Below are 16328 nucleotides of genomic sequence, written 5' to 3'. Positions count from 1 at the left end.
ATCCTTCAGTGAGTCATATATTTCAAGTCTCTTTTGCCAGGTATGAGTATGTATATTCACAGGTTTTAGGTATTAGGTATGGGTGTGTTTGAGAGATATTATTCCACCGACGACACTTTTTTTTTCATTTCATGGTTAATTTGCAAAACTCTTGTAATACTTGACTGTTCCTTTATGTACTAAGTGTTTTGTGGGCCGACTCATTTATTCCTGGCAGTGACCCTACTGGTGGTGGGTTTTTGACAAATCCATTGTATATAGAATGAAAGAGAGAAGCAGGAGAGGAAAAGATATTAAAGTGTTATAAATAAATCAGGCTGGACAATATCTATCTAATAGTTCATCACAGACATAACTGTAGTACTATGGTATTCTTGCACTGCCTTGCTAAGAAATGGGGAAAATGGACCCCTTGGGTAACTTTGTATCTTCTGAAGTTCATTCAGCACCTTTTCAAATCAGGGTTCAATTCTCATTTTTGCCAGAATCTTCTCTACATCCTTATCACACTAATGCAAAAGGTGTGCGTATGTGTGCATGTGAATGTGTGTGTGTGTGTGTGTGTGTGTGTGTGTGTGTGCATGTGAGTGTGTGTGTGTGTGTGTGTGCGTGTGTGTGCATGTGTGTGTTTGGTACCTTCTCATACCTGGGCCTAAACTGTATCACCTCTTGCAAGGATACCCCAAGGCATGCACTGGTGGTTGACAGTGCATGGATACCCCAGTGCCTTCTGATATTTGCATGGCTTGATACTGATCATGCTGGGTCATTTATGGCATGCATGGGAGGGAGGCTATGGCCACCTCTCTTCCTGTCCTGACTTTTGAAAGTGACATATACTTTGAGACTTGTAAGAGTGGAGGTGAGACATATTTGAGGCAGAAAGCCTTAAGGATGTTAAAATAACAAAACAAAGGAAAATGTCCCCTTTGACTCTCCTGACTAGTTTGAAGTAGGTCCCTCCCTCTGGTGGGAGCTTCGGTGACTCTGCTCTCTGTCTCTTGGTTCACTGTATCTTTGTGGCATTGCCAATCCTCAGTGGCCTCATGAGCCACCATGCAGCTGATTGGGTGCCTGGCCCTGCCTGTTGCTGTGTCCCCATCCTAACATGTCCCCAATGGGAGGTGGGTTGGAAAATGCCAGGAGAAATGGGTTCCGGATGTAGAGAAATTATTTACTTCACAGAAGAAGCAACAGAGATCACATGTGGAAAGGCTTGGGGCCTGGGAATCATAAATCACCAGGTTTCTCTAAATCCATCCAGACAATTAAAACCCTCCATTTCACTTAGAGATAAAAATTACATTAAGGCAGGCAATGGGGATAACGTCTTAGGGAAAAAAATGTTTGACTTGATGCTAGAAAGCCTGGATGAGGGATGTGTTTGCTCTGCATATTTATTTAACCTCTATGACATTTGATTCTTCTGAGAAGAGCAGCAATAACACATAGCTCGACAAGGCTGTGAAGATTAAATGGAGAATTATACAAAAGCACCCAGCCCAGGGTCTGCCACCTATTAGGTGCTTAGTAAACAGCCACTCAAAATACATCCTCATGCACGCTTTACCAGTTATTCTAGTTTGCTACTGTGAAAGAATCTATTTAGCCCCGAACATCACACCTAAAACTTGGGTTGCCAAAGACTAACACTTATGTGTATTTGCCATGATCTTGGAAATCTTGGTAAAGTTGCCACAGGAAGTGAATGGAGTCTTGTCTCTTGGGCACCCATAGTCTCAAGTAGGGATCAGTCATGGGCCAGGATGTGTAGAATGTTCACCTAACACAGAGCCACATACCTGGCTTTGAGACCGTGGTGTAAATGATAAGGGAACTTCCTAGAGATGGGGGCGAGCTGTACATAGGTTTTCAGGGGAGAGGGGCTGTTCCCAGGCACATAGAACATTCCAGGCAGAGGAAAGAACATGTGACACAGAGGGGCGGTAGGGAATCCCCTATCTATAGTGACAGCCTGGTGCAGGTGGGCTCATAGTCTATTGGTAGGTAAGATATCAGTCACAAGCCGAGGTGATCAAAGGCAGGCTGATTGCGAGTGCTCTGTATGGACTTGGGTTTGTTAATATGTTGCAGTCTGTCTTGGAGGAAATACTGTGGACTCTGCTCGCGAGATAGGGGAAAATAGAAGGAAGGCTCAAGGAATGTATGTAACTTCAAACGTGTGCTGAGCAAGGAGCTGAGGTGATTAGGAGGAGCTTTAGTTCCAGCTCCTTCCAATCAAGCATCCCCCCTCTTGAATTATCTTCTCTCTCCCTTCCTTTATACTTTTGAGAAGAGATCTTATCATGCAGACTGGTCTCAGACTTATAAGCCTCCTCGACTTCTAGAGTGCTGGGCTGACAGACATGTGCTAGTGCACTTAGTGACTTAGACTTATTTATTTATTTAATTTTAGTCAGAACCATAGTTCAGTCTAGATAGAAACTGTCAATCTGTTTCAAGAGAGTCCTGGGCCCCAGGAGCATGCAAGGGTCATGGGGTCTATGTTTATGGTTGCCAGAAAGCCTGTGATGCTAAGGTGTCTTCTCCCCTTCCCTTCCTGTGTCCTCAGCAATGGAATGGCAGAGACACGGCCCTCATGGTCACCCGGGTGGTCAACCACAGGCGCTTCTCAGCCACAGTGAGTGTGGCAGACACCTCTCAGCGCAGTGTCTCCAAGTATCGCTGTGTGATCCGCTCAGACGGTGGGTCTGGCGTATCCAACTATGCAGAGCTGATCGTGAAAGGTGAGTACTGCTGTGCCACAACCTTACTGAGTAGCTGGTTACAGGCCCTCTTCACTCTAATTTTACACAGTGAGCCCCGTGGCTCTTATCTGTTGCTTTCTTCTCCCACACAACAGCACAAGAGAGGTTCCCCATCACTGATCTCTCAACACTCTCCAATATGACACACACACACACACACACACACACACACACACACACACACACACACACTGGGCAACCTCTAGTGTGAATTTATTTTTCAAATCAAGATGAACACATGTCGTTTGTGCTTTAATCATGTGCCACTGAAATATTTGTGAGGGGTTTCTAACTGAAAGTCCCACATAATGACAACGGTTTAGAAAGTATGTTGAAATAATGATCCTACCTCCCAGATGGTTTTAAGTTGATGTTTATCAGTTTTCTTGAGCTTGTTGGCCTTGAAAACTTGGCTTCAAGTTTCTGGCACTGTTTGAGAAGGCAGTGGAACCTTTAGGAGGCTGAGCCTTGCTAGAGGACGTACATCACTGGGAACAGGCTTTGAGAGGCCATAGCCTCATCCTCATCCAACTGCTAGCTGGCTCTCCCTGCTTTGTGTTTGTGATTAAAGGTGTGATTTCTCTTCACCTTTCTCTGGTTGCCAGCTGCCAGGCCTCCCTACCATTAGGGACCCCCCCTTCTATGATTGCAAGCCCAAGCAAACTTTGCCTTCCTTAAATTGCCTAGTGCCAGTGTTTGTCACATCAACAGAAAAGTAGCCCCTCCTATAGTTCCTCATCCCATTCCTCCTTCCCCCTGTCTCCAAGATGTCCCCAGCCTACCCTGACTCCCACTCCAACACTGTCAGGTCTCCCCACTCCCTGGGGCCTAGTCTCTGGAGGATTAGGCACACCTTCTACCACTGAGTCCAGACCAGGCCGTCCTCTGCTATATATGTGTCAGGGGCTTTGGACCAGCTAGTATATTTGCCTGGTTGGTGGCTCATTGTCTGAGAGATCTCAGGGGTCCAGGTTAGTTGAGACTGCTGGTCTTCCTATGGGATTGCTCTCCTCATCAGCTTCTTCCAACCTTTCCCTAATTCAACCACAGGGGTTCCCGACTTCAGTCCAATGGTTGGGTGTAAATATCTGTGTCTGTCTCAGTCAGCTGCTTGTTGGGCCTCTAGGGGACAGCCATGCTAGGTTACTGTCTGTAGGTACGCCATAGGCCCAACTTGGGATCCATCTCAAGGAGAGACTCCAAGACTTGACACTATTACTGATGCCATGGCATTTTCCTCTTTTCAAGTATCCCTGTCTTCATAGTTGTTTAGGCGTTTCCAGGTATTTCTGTTTTGTCATTTCTTCCTTTCAGTGTGCAACATCAGCACAGTCCCCTGATCACGAATTTCTGTGTGTGTGTGTGTGTGTGTGTGTGTGTGTGTGTGCGCGTGTGTGTTATACAGAACCAGATTCTTTCCTTAGATCAATTTCTCAGGAAGTTGAGTTGGTAGGCATATGAACATCTTTATGGATTTTTCTTCTTTGTATTGCAATATTGCTTCTGCAAAGAAGGGTTTGATGGTTTACACAGGCATCAACAGTGTGTGAATGTATTCATTTTATCACTGCTATGTTCACTGATTAAAATTTCAGTATAGCAATATTTAGTGAATGAAATAATGAACCTGTTCATATTATGCCAGCTGTAGAATAATACCTGCTGTGTTTGAGGGGAGAAAAAAAATAAATGCTTGATTCTCAGAAGGCTATGAATTTCTGCTATTGCTGTTGCTTTGCATTTGTTTGAGCTTCGGTTGGTATAAAAACTTTGCATTGTCTTAGCTGAGTCTGCGTGTTTGATGGCTTTAATGGGGCCAGAATGGAGATCCCTGTCTGGACCCCTGGACCCTCTCTTCTGACCTGTCCTGACCTCAGGTGAATATGGGAGTGGAAGATGATGTAATGTGACTCTCATCACCTTGTCTCCTTTCCTACTTCAATGGTTAACCTTGGTTGTCAGTTTGACAGGATCTAGAATCATCTATGAGACAAGTCTCTGGCTGTGCCTATCAGGAGTTGCCTTAGGACGCTACCTGTGAGGCATTATCTATATTGAATCAACATGGAGAAGATATGTTAACCGAAGGCAGCATTGTTAAATTCACTGAGGTCCTGGAGTGGATAAGAAGGAGAAAGTGAGTCATAGCATTCATTTCCCTCTGCTTCATGATTGTGGATGAAATGCCACCAGCTACCTCAAGTCACTGCTGCCACTACTCTCTACCTACCATGATGAACCTCACTGTGGATCCAAACTAAGCCCTCCTTTGCACTGATTTTAACAGGGCATTTTATCAAAGCATAGACATAGGAAGGAAAATAATGTACCTGCATAGCTCGTATCACACTCCACAAGAGTCACTTCCCTCTGCTTATACTTTGTTCGTCTCCCTTTTGTGAACTGAGCTCTGGGAAAGGAAGAGTGATATCTTGACTCCTTGAGTTGTTCCCATTCATGGGTTATACCTAGCAGGGTTCTGTGCTCACTGGACCCCAGAAGTTGCTAATGTTTGACCAATTTCATCTGCATGGTCCCATCAATTCATGAGTCTCAACCTTAAGATTTCTGTGGACTGATTGATATGTGAGGAAATTATTGGTTTCATCAGGCATTTATTGCATCACCAGAATGTTATGAACCTTTAAGCCGAAGATCAACAAATTAGGTGGTCATGAAAAATATAATAAAAAAAAGTACCTTTAAGTTCATTTACACAAAGTACCATTAATATATAAAAGAAACCACCACTTTGGTCACATCAGGCTCAGATATTTGAACACCACCCCCAGCCCCCAATCCCACGAGATTGATTCATGTGACACAGTGGCCTTTGCAGGCTTTTCCAATACTCCATGAATGGATAATTTCCTGAACTGTCGCCAGGGGCACTCACTGTGCTTTTTCATGATTTATTCCCCACTGTTATGAAAGTCCTGCAGTGGAACACCCCATCCTCTTATATTTGCACCCATCTTCCAGGCAGACACCTTGCATGTAACTTGCCTGGCGTTAAGTGGGAGTGAGGGGGAGGGATGGACTACAGAAGTCACTGCTGCACCCCTAACATTTGTACTAACACAAAAATGGGGCCAGAAAAATGCTTGCTCTGTTCTTTCCTTGTGTCTTCTACTTAGAGTCGGGGGAAAAGGTATGGAGGAGTGCTAATCCACAGGCTGCTGGGGCAGGGGATTTGCTGAAGCAAGGTTGCCTAGGTTTGGAGAGGTGGCCATGGGAACAGTGGTTTGTCTTTTTGTTGGCTGTTGCCAGCAGAAGCTTACTTTAGGCAAAGGGGCCGGCATGAGCTCTGGTAGCCAAGTATGTCAATATGACCCAGAAGCTGTTGCTACTTCATAACCCCTCTCCATGCTCTCTCCTTTGAGAGTTGTGCTAGGAGGCTCCATGGTTCCTTCACAGCAGACAATGGTGCATTGGTACTTTGTGTAATCCGACCCTGTCTAATGAGACTTTGATGAAATTCATCCACTTTCTTTTTTTGGCACAGGATTTCACATGTTTTTAGTGCCTCTTTCCCACATGTTTTCATGTTGACTGGGTGATAAGTCATTTGCTGAGTCCCTTCTATCCAGAAGAGTCCCCTCACATATGCTGTCTCGTTTTATCTCAATTGCAGGCAAGCACACTGGTTTTATTTCAACCCCTGGAAAGCTAGCCCAGCAGTGTTGAGGAGCTGAGGGTCATCCTAAGGGGAAAGCTGAGGTTAGAGCTGAGTCTGAAGTGTGATGCTTTATTTATGTTGGAGAGCCAGGGAATTGGGATCTTTTTGGCTCCTGATATGACAATGTTATAATCAGTGCCACAGAGATGCAGATAACAGGGAGAAGGCAGACTCTCCTCTCCACAATACATAGAAGAAATGAGAGGCAGGGTCACTCAATGGTACCCATAGGAAACCAGTCAGCCTGCAGTGTTTGTCCAGTGACTACTGGAAGGCAGAGGATGAGACCATTTGAGGACAGATTCTTATGAAGAAGGCCGCTCCCCTCTAAAGTCTTTAGTTTTGGCTGAGCTAGTGGCCTACATGAAACGTTTGAATTCAAAATGAGAAGAAAAATAGTAGCCACCCCTTTATTGGGGAAAGGAGAAATATCTGGAAAACAATAGAAACCAAGTCTCCTCAAGGGCTATTTGCTGTTGGAGCAGTAGCCCACAGTGTTATCCTTCCTCTTGAGTGGTGACAGATTTTACTCATCATCCAGATGGGCTGAGGAGTCAAGCATGAACATCCAGCTGTGACTTTCTTCCACATACACATGTGCATTGTTAATGCCTGCGTCAAGATGTTTAGCTTGGAATCCCTGGCCTATCTCCATCCATCGATGTGACTTAGAACATGATAGAAGTCTCTCAAGGCCTCAGCTGTTACATCTGGAAACAGGGTTATAGGCTCTTATCCCTGGGAGGATATTGTGAGGGAGAAATGAGATGATCAGTTCAGAAGTGCTTGGAGCTGTCTGATAACTCATGCTCTAAGAAGTGAGCAAATAAATGGCACATCAGGTAGGCGTCCCCAGGTAAGGACATGAAGGGCTCAGTGAGCAGGACCGGGCATCTCATCCAGTACCTCCGTTGCCTTGGAGATATCATTTAAGGCCTTTGTTTAATCCCCATGTAGTAATATTTGAGCATAAGGAAAGAAGGAAGATATATTAAAATGTAGCCAGGGAGCATCAGCGTTAGAGGCTCTTAAGTAAGAGCTCTCCGGGTCCTCGCTAATGTCTACCTTTTTCTGATGCGTCATAGAAGCTCAGTCGATAGTCCTGCTGTCACGAACATCCCATGGTCACATGGGCAATCTTTTATGCTTTGTGTCATTCATTCAGACGGTGATCTCTCTATGACTGAGAGCCCTCCACTACCTGAGGTGCCAGGGCTAGAGGAAGGCCTGTGCAACGGCTTCCATGGCAGGTGTTCGCACTGAGATGAGCAGAGCAAGTCCAGGCTGAGTCCCTGCCTCTCTGCAAGCTAGCATGCCCTCATGGTGCCTCACCAGCAGCCTAGCAGAATGAAAATCAGGGCCTTGGAAGAGGCAGCCTAATCTTAGCTGTAGGTAGTATCAGCATTCGCTAGGCAACTCAGTCCGCAATGAAAGCAAATTGGAATTACTTAATTCTGAAGAGCTGTTTATTGAGTTGTGATAATGTACTGGCTATATGTTAGATTACTCTGTAATTGAGGTTTCACTCAGTTGACAGCCCATCCTGTGCCTACCTGTTCCAGGCCACTGCTCATAAATGTTCTCATTTCCCCCCCCACCTGTTTCTGAGCTTGTGTGTGTCTTCCATTTCGTGGTATTTTGCTTGGCTAAAGGACGTGGCTGTCCTAAACCGGTGCTACTCAGCTGCATTCTAATATTCACACATTGGTGATTTTTAAATGTGTTGTCCAAGCCCATTTCATATCCTACCAGGTACTCAGAACATTTCACCATGGGGTTAGTACCTCTAAAAAATGACAGGTATGCGTGGATCATCCGGTGAGTCCAACTGGGGCAGAGTGGTTGAGTCAAGATTAGAGGCTGCAGATTAGAACACACCTAAACTTCAATTTTGACCTTAGTTCCTACTGCCTGCAGTGACTTCAGGCAAAGCTCACATTTACTCCTGGCTCCATTTTCCTTGTCAACACAATGGGATAAATATATTTATCAGATGGATTCCGTCTTAGTGTCCTATTGCTGTGAAAAGACACCATGCCAAGGCAACTGTTATAAAAGAAAGGCTTCAATTGGGACTAGCTTACAGTTTCAGGGATTTAGTCTATTATCAGGGCAAGGGTCATTCTGGCTTGTAGGCAGACATGTTGTTGGAGAAATAACTGAGAGTTCTTCAACCAGATCTATGGGCAGCGAGGAGAGAAAGTATCTGGGCTTGGCCTGGACTTTTGAAAACCTAAAATTCCATCTCCAGTGACACACTTTTTTTGAACAAGGCCACACCTCTTGATCCTTTCAAATAGCACTACTCTCTTGAGACCAAGCATCAAAATTTATGAGTCTGTGAGTGTCATTCTCATTCTAACTGCCACAGCTTTATTGGCCAGAGAGACAATGTCATGTGTATAGACCCTAGCCCTAGTAAGTACCCACAGTATTATGTCTGTCATTATCAACGATTTTAAGTTTTGCAATTTTTAGGGGACATTGCCCAAAGGCTCTGTGCATTGTTCTTTGTCCTGGCTGTCCCAGATGCTGTTCCAGATTGTGGAGACTTAACTTGAAGTTACATTTAGGACTCACTCTTTTATAAGAGAGAGGACCAAGGTCATCAGATCCAGCTTGTGGGTGATGTCAGATGCAGAAGTGCTTTACTTACAATGTTCAGTATTGTCTTGTTTATTCTGTTTTCTTCTTTAAATATTGTATTTTTTCATGCTTAAAAGCTATTTGAAGACATGTAAAGATTCTACACCTCAAATCATCTTGTATTCTGAGTTGGTGACAGACTCAACATGCTATGTTCTAAACATGCTTTCCCTGCAGCTGGCCATTCTCTTATCTTAGTCTTTCTTGCTCACTTACTACTCTGAATCTGTGTCTTAGTCACTGTTTTATTGCTATGAAGAGACATCATGACCATGGCAACTCTTAAGCAGGAAAGCATTCAATTGGGACCTTCTTATAGTTTCAGGGATTAGCCCACTATCATCATGGTGGGGAGCATGGTAGCATGCAGGTGGTCATGGTGTTGGAGAAGTAGATGAGAGTTCTACAACCAGATCTGCAGGCAGCAAGAAGAAAGGCATTAGACCTGGGTTAAGCATTGGAAACCTTAAAGCCCAGCCCCAGTGACACACTTCCTCCAGCAAGGCCACACCTCCTAATCCTTTCAAAGAGTTCCACTCTCTGGTGACTAAGCATTCAAGCATAGGACTCTAGGTGGAGACCATTCTCATTCAAATCAATCTGTACATACTTGTGGTCAAGCTATATTTGGAAATCTGGAATGACTGAAGCTATTGACTCCTTTTTATCTTCTTTTCAGTTACTATTTATTGAGTCAAGAACATGTCAGATGCTATGATAAGTTTGTGGTATAGCTAGAGGGCACATGCAAACTTACAGCACATATCATGGAGTTAATATCGGGCACCTGCTACATGAGCATAGGCATCTTAACAATAACCTTCCGAAGCAGGTTGTTAATGACCTCCTTCTACAAATAAAGGAGCAAAGATGGATATTTCTCAAGTTCATATAGCTTTCAAGAGGCAAATAGAAACCTGCCTATATCTCCCTTCCATTTCATATTTCCTGCAAAATCCAGAGTGGTAGGTCCTGAAACACAATGTGAAGTGAGCAATGCAGTCTTGAAAAGGGTGGGAAGGAGGCTCTGAGTCATCCCATAAATGATGGATCCTGTGGCCTTGGCAAGTGTGGGGACAGAGATAGGCTGGGTCAGTTTTGAAACATGACAAGCAAGAATCAAATAAAGAGATACCCAATGGTGACATGTTTGGGTGTGGCAATGAAAGTCAGGGCTACTCTTAGAGTCCTTGCATCAGCATAAGAGCTGGATCCTTATTCTAAAGGAGTCATGGGACTCCAGGACATCCTCATGCATGGTTCACAGATGGTACAAGGCCATGAAGTCCGATCTCTGCCTTTACTCTGCATCCATCCCTGGACTTGCCTATGGACGGCAGCTAGACTTTTCAGGTAGGTATACTCATGACATATCCTGTGTTCGGGAAATGAATGAGGCAGTTCAGGGGATTGGGATGTCTAGAGTAAGATTAGGGGTCTGTGGGTGAATTCAAGAGGCTATTGATTTAGCATTTGAACAGAGAAATGTCATCCAATAAAGGGAGCATTGCCACTCTAAACACCTGAGTCTCAGTTTTCCTGGAGAGAGTGGATTTTAAAGTTAAGACCCTGGCTTGCTAGGAAGTTGGAACATTGATATTTCTCCCAAGTCACTAGTTAAGGACTCCTTCTGTGGATGCTGATGAGGGCCCCTCTGCATTTTGGAGAAAGTCTGTTTTAACTGAGAATGGGATATGAGAGTGGCAAGTCAGCCAGACACATAGAAATAGAAAGATCTGAGCTTCAGGAGTAGGACACAGACCTTCTCCAGGGACTCCACAGTGTCTGTGGCCTTCTGAAACATCCAAAGCTGCTGGCTGTTGCTTCCTCAGGGAGAGCAACTGTAGAGAACAAGTGCATGCTGAAGAAGAGGTAATGCTTCCATGGGTGTCTTTCTTGGAGCCATTGAAGCACTACAAAACCTCCATTTTTAACTAGACGTATTTTTCTTGTGGTAGTAGTCAGAGGCAGCAATAACATCAACAATAAAGATATCTAGGGTGTAGGTAGTAACCCAGAGGCCAAGCTTGGGGTTCAAGAACATGAGCTGAGGTCTACCTTCTTTCCTATGTGAATCTAGCTTCCCACGTCAGTGTAGAAGCCACCACCCTCTACCACCTCTGTTCTTCTATGTGCTAGGGCAGATTGCTTGCATAGGGCATGCTGCTGACTATCCTCACCTTCTTGGGGGCATCCAGCCTCTGTTGCAACTCTTGGCTCCCTCTACTGCCATTGTAAAAGCAGCTACAGGAAATACACAGATGAAAATATACATGCCTGACAGTCCCAGCACGTTATGTCGAGAGACAGGAAGAGGACTGGATTTGTCATGCCCCATTCTGTTCAGCTGGATGATATTTCCAGCTGCCTTCTTGCCTGAATCTTGCCCGGCCAAGGCCTGCTTTTCCTGTCACATCCTGAATGATAATTTGAAAGCACATTTTCCATCCTAGTATTTCTTTGTAAAGCCTTCAGAGTTGGGGAGGTGACTCACTCATTAAAGTACTAGTCATGCAAGCTTCAGGGAGCTAAGTTCAGATTCCCCACCACATAGATAAAGGCTGCAATAATGGCATGTGTCTATAATCCCCGAACGTGGATGTTAGAGATGGGAGGATCTGTTGAACTTATTGGCCAGACAGCCTCCAGGTTGCATGGGAAGACCTTGTTTCAGATAGTAAGGTTGAGAGGACTGAAGAAAGATACAAGGTGCTGATCAGCTACACACACACACACACACACACACACACACACACACACACACACAGCTTCCGCGCAATGCATGCTACATATAAACACATAACCTTCAGCAGTTTATATCATAGTCAGAACACAGTTTACACTCTTCTTCTTCACTAGGGCCTTTAGGTCTGGTTTCTCTCTGTCTCTTTGGTTTCTGACATCCAATTGCACATTAGTCTTACCCCTTCTCTAAGTACACTGATCCTTCTCTTCTTTGAAAGATAACAAGCTAGTTCTGACCTCAGGACCTTTGTACTTGCTTTTCTCTTTGCTGGAAGTCTTTTTCTTTCTGGTAATTAAATAACTCCCTTGTTTTGTTCACACTGACCTCTGCCCTGACATCAGCCTCTCAGAGAGGCCTCTGACTGCCCCCTTTAACAGAGTACTCACCCCAGTTTCAGATCTATCTTCTGCAACTTTAAACCTTTATGCTATACTTTGACTTCCTTTTGCATGTAAGAGCCATTGCTAAGCAAAATATCTAAGATAATTAACATGTGAAAAGAAAAAAAGCAACTTTGTTTTGAAATCTATTGCTTGGGATTTTTTTTGGTGGAGTATTGAAAAGTAATGGTGAGGGCATCACATCGTCAAGCAAACTTGTAAATGTCTAGACTCACTCAGATTGGAGAGGAGTTCTTAGGAAGAGGTACCTGGGAGCTTCAAAACAAACAAACAAACAAACAAACAAACAAACACCTAGTTGAAGCCAAATCATGGGTTACAAGCTAAAGGCCTATGTTCTGCCCAAGACAGCTTTCCAAAAAGCTCTCTATGGAGACAGCTCACTCTCTGGATAGCTCATTTCTTACAGGCCAAAAGCCCACTCTTTTATTTACATATCAATTCAGTCATTACCCTAGATTACCTTCTGATTATCTTATGAATCAGCATCTTATGACTCCAGCCCCTTAAATCCTAGAAACAGAAAGCATATTTCTTTTAAATGTTGTAACTGAATTCAGAGATCTGCCTGCTTTTGTCAGCACAGACAATGAGCTTGCTGGATGGGATCCTGTCCTGAGATTACCGTTTCCACCATGCCTGGGCCCAACATAGCTCAGTCCCAGGCTGATGTTAAACTCAAGAATCTGCCTCCTTTGTATTTGCCTGCCTTTGTATTTTCCTGACAAGCTGGCTCTCAGTGCAGCTGCCTTTTTTCTTTTAGACCTTTGAAACTTCTCATACAATTCCGATTGCATCCTTATATTTTGCACAGTTATAAAATTATATAGTCTCGAACTCATGTTTTCAGAATTCTTTCCTACAGCCTTAAGGGCTGTCCTGAAGGTCTCAGTATTTACCATTTTGCTGAAACATTAGTCACACCCTTGCCTCCTGAACTCTTGCTGTCTCTGATTATCATGGAGTCATTAATTTGGCAGGGAGAATATTTCACAATAACCTTGACAGGGAAAGTATTTCTCACAGAAAAAAGCATGAAATAAAAATATTTTTTATATATACTAACAAGCCTTATGTGCACAGCAACCATCAACACTGGTGGAGGCTCATGCTCTCCTGGTTCTGTTCCAGGGGTGATGACCATGATAACCATACCACACTATCCCTTCCATGTGGCCGAGCAGGACTCAGCACAAACTTCTCACTTGATAGCCAGGAAGAAAAGGCAGAAGAGACTAAGGTCCTGCAGTTTCCTGGATGGGAAACCCTAGATGACTTATAGCCTGCTTTAGTTACTTTTGTATGACAATGACCAAAGTTTCAACCAAGAACTAAAGGAAGTATTTATCTTAGCTCACACTTTCAGGAAACTTAATCCCTAATGTCTTGATCAAAATGTTCTTGAGCAAAATGGCATAGGAGTATGTGACTAAAGGAATCCTTTGTGATAGACAGGAATCAGAGAGATCAAAGAGAAGAAGCTATAGGAGGTAGCCAGGGAAAGAGAAGAATCCCAAGGTCATGCTTACCTTTACCTACATCCACCAAAGGCACAACCTTTTATTTTCCACCACTTCTTAATGTATGATGCCATTGTATTATTACTCCATCAAAGGTTTTAATCCATTCAGTAGGTCACAGGTCTCTGATCTAATTGTCTTTGAAACTGGGGTTCTGTTATAGATAAACCTAGAAAAGGGCTTTACTTATCTCCTAGTCATTTCAGTTTCAGATCAAGTCAACAGTAGTAACCATTATAGGTGTCCCAGTAGGCCTTCTCATCTTAAGAGTGCCACCACCTCCCAACAGATCTTCAAGGGACTGTATTGACTTTTAGGTGGGAAGGCATTGGCATTTAACTGTATCAGGACTGTAGTTGCATGCTGCTCACATCTTCTGCTACAGCAGAGGTCCCTGAAGTGAGAAGCTTTGCAAGTCCAGTTTCCTGCTGGCTATAGCATGCTGAGACAGTACCTGGCACATGGGGCACCCATGCATCTGATCATGGAGTGTTCCAAATCACATCTACATGCATGAAACTCTACTAGGACCCCTTCACCATCCCTTCTTTATATGATTTTTACTAACGTTTTATCTTAGTTTTGATTGACACATAAGAACTGCACATTATATATGGGGCACAGTGAGATGCCTAAGTGTCTGAATGTGTTCACCTTGAGGGGATGCTTATTACCTTAATTGATGAGATGTTTCCTTCCTTCAGGGCCTCTCCTTGTTTGAACTCAATTTTCTGTCTACCCCTAAGGAAATTGTATCTCTTTTGTTTCTCTTTCTCTTTTCCTTTAAGCCTGCATCTCCTCCAGTGGAACCTGCAAGCTTTGTAATGCCCTGTGTTTTTCTTATGGTTTCCCTTTAATATATACTGGCTATAATTTAGAGCTTGAGTCTACATCCTTCAGTCATATTAATTATCTAGCCTGTCATATGGCCATTAGATCATCATATTTTTTAAAGTAAAAGGTCCTAGGCCCTCTTTAGTCCCCTTTAAGGGAAGACTCTTATGTCCTAATGAGTCCTATCTATTTTCTCAGGAGTGCTTCCTGTACAAGTATGTGTATCCAGTCCAAGTTAGACCTGAAAGTTCAATACCTTTTCATATTTTCCCACCCCTTGCCTCTCATTGCCTGCCAGTTCTCAGAGAAGCCCCAGCAGCCTCATTCTCTCTGCAGACTTAGTTTTCTATAGGAAGTCTTTTCAGGCTTCCACCCTAGTTTTGATTGATGCTCATATGATCCATTACCATAGTTATCATTACCAAGAATACATAGATTCAAAGTCTGAGGTCTTGGGTTCAGATTATGATCCAACTCTGTATTGACTATATTAATTGGGAATTTAATTCCGTGGTTCCTTAAACATAAAATGGAATGGAAGGCTAGCTTTCTTACATTAGGACAATGGTTATATAAGCAGAGATTCTAGGCAAACATGGTTCTCTCTCTCTCTCTCTCTCTCTCTGTGTGTGTGTGTGTGTGTGTATGTGTGTGTGTGTCTGTGTGTCTGTGTGCAATGCTTGTCTTTGTCAGTTTCATCATCTGCACATTCCCCAGCTGCCCCACCTCAGCCTCTCACTTTCTCGCTCTTGATAACATCCCCATTAGCTTTTCATAGGAAGAGAGAAAAGGCAGATGGAAAAAAGAGTGAAAAACTCAACTTGAGCATATGTGTGTGGGGGAAGCTAACAGGGAGATATCTTTGTATATTGTACTCTATACAGGCACAGAGACCAGCTTATTTTAAAGAAGCAAAAATGTGGATAAATAAAACCTGACAAGTATTGGTTCCCTTGAATTATTTTGACTACTTCATCAGCTGCATGCTGATGTGTTGAATTAACAGTTTTAACGCATTTGGAAATTAAATCAAATGGCAATTGCATTAAATCCTCATCCACTTGGAACATTCCCCTCCCGTGTTCAAATGGAAGAATGATGGGGTCCAGGGAATGAGCTGCAGGGTCTGTACTTGGCTGGCATTTGTGGGCCATCCATTGTGCACCAGCCACTTTGCTGGCTATCTGCACATGAGGTTTTATTTAACCTTCACTGTAGTCTTGCATTGGATGTGAAGATGCCGAGTCCCTGCTAGTCAGTCTCATGAATCACAACATCTAGGTGTGCCCTCCTTCTTATGTAAAGGAAATTGTTTCTTCTACTATTCCCACTGCTAACTTTCCTTAGTATCTTCTCGTCCAGACTTAACATGGAATATTGTTAAGGAACAAAGTTTTAGGCTCCACTAGGCTCAGTCAAACCACATGCTCTAGCTTTGGAAGGGTGCTGTGACTATCTCCTCAATCCCTTCACGGTAGCCTAATTCGCTTCTGAGATTTGGTATGTCTCCCTTGACCACTGCTCCTGAACTGTGCGTTGATTCCTCTGCCCACAGTGAATACATAGTGATATCACAGACAAATTTGATTTCCATACCTGGGATGGTGGAGTCCTGGTGTCTATGAGTGAAATTAATATATACTATCAAATATCTATCTGTCTTATAGTACACAGCATAACTCTGCAGGAGAGAATGGTCCAACCGCACAGGACTAGGAGGCAGAGGGGAAACTT

General features: G+C 43.7%; 1 protein-coding gene across 16 annotated transcripts in view; it reads left to right on the top strand.

Moving 5' to 3' along the window:
* Positions 1 to 16328, top strand: part of Ptprt (protein tyrosine phosphatase, receptor type, T) — a 1095890-nt gene that overhangs the window by 421929 nt on the left and 657633 nt on the right. For all 16 annotated transcript variants that reach the window (NM_001108603.3, NM_001402009.2, XM_087653463.1 and 13 more), the window contains 1 exon segment: positions 2573 to 2747. In NM_001108603.3, coding sequence (NP_001102073.2) covers positions 2573 to 2747 — 175 coding nt within the window.

The sequence above is a fragment of the Rattus norvegicus genome, chromosome 3, assembly GCF_021556685.1.
Source record: "Rattus norvegicus strain SHRSP/BbbUtx chromosome 3, alternate assembly SHRSP_T2T, whole genome shotgun sequence".
In the NCBI taxonomy this organism is placed as follows: domain Eukaryota; kingdom Metazoa; phylum Chordata; class Mammalia; order Rodentia; family Muridae; genus Rattus; species Rattus norvegicus.
This window is presented reverse-complemented; position numbering and strand designations above follow the sequence as displayed.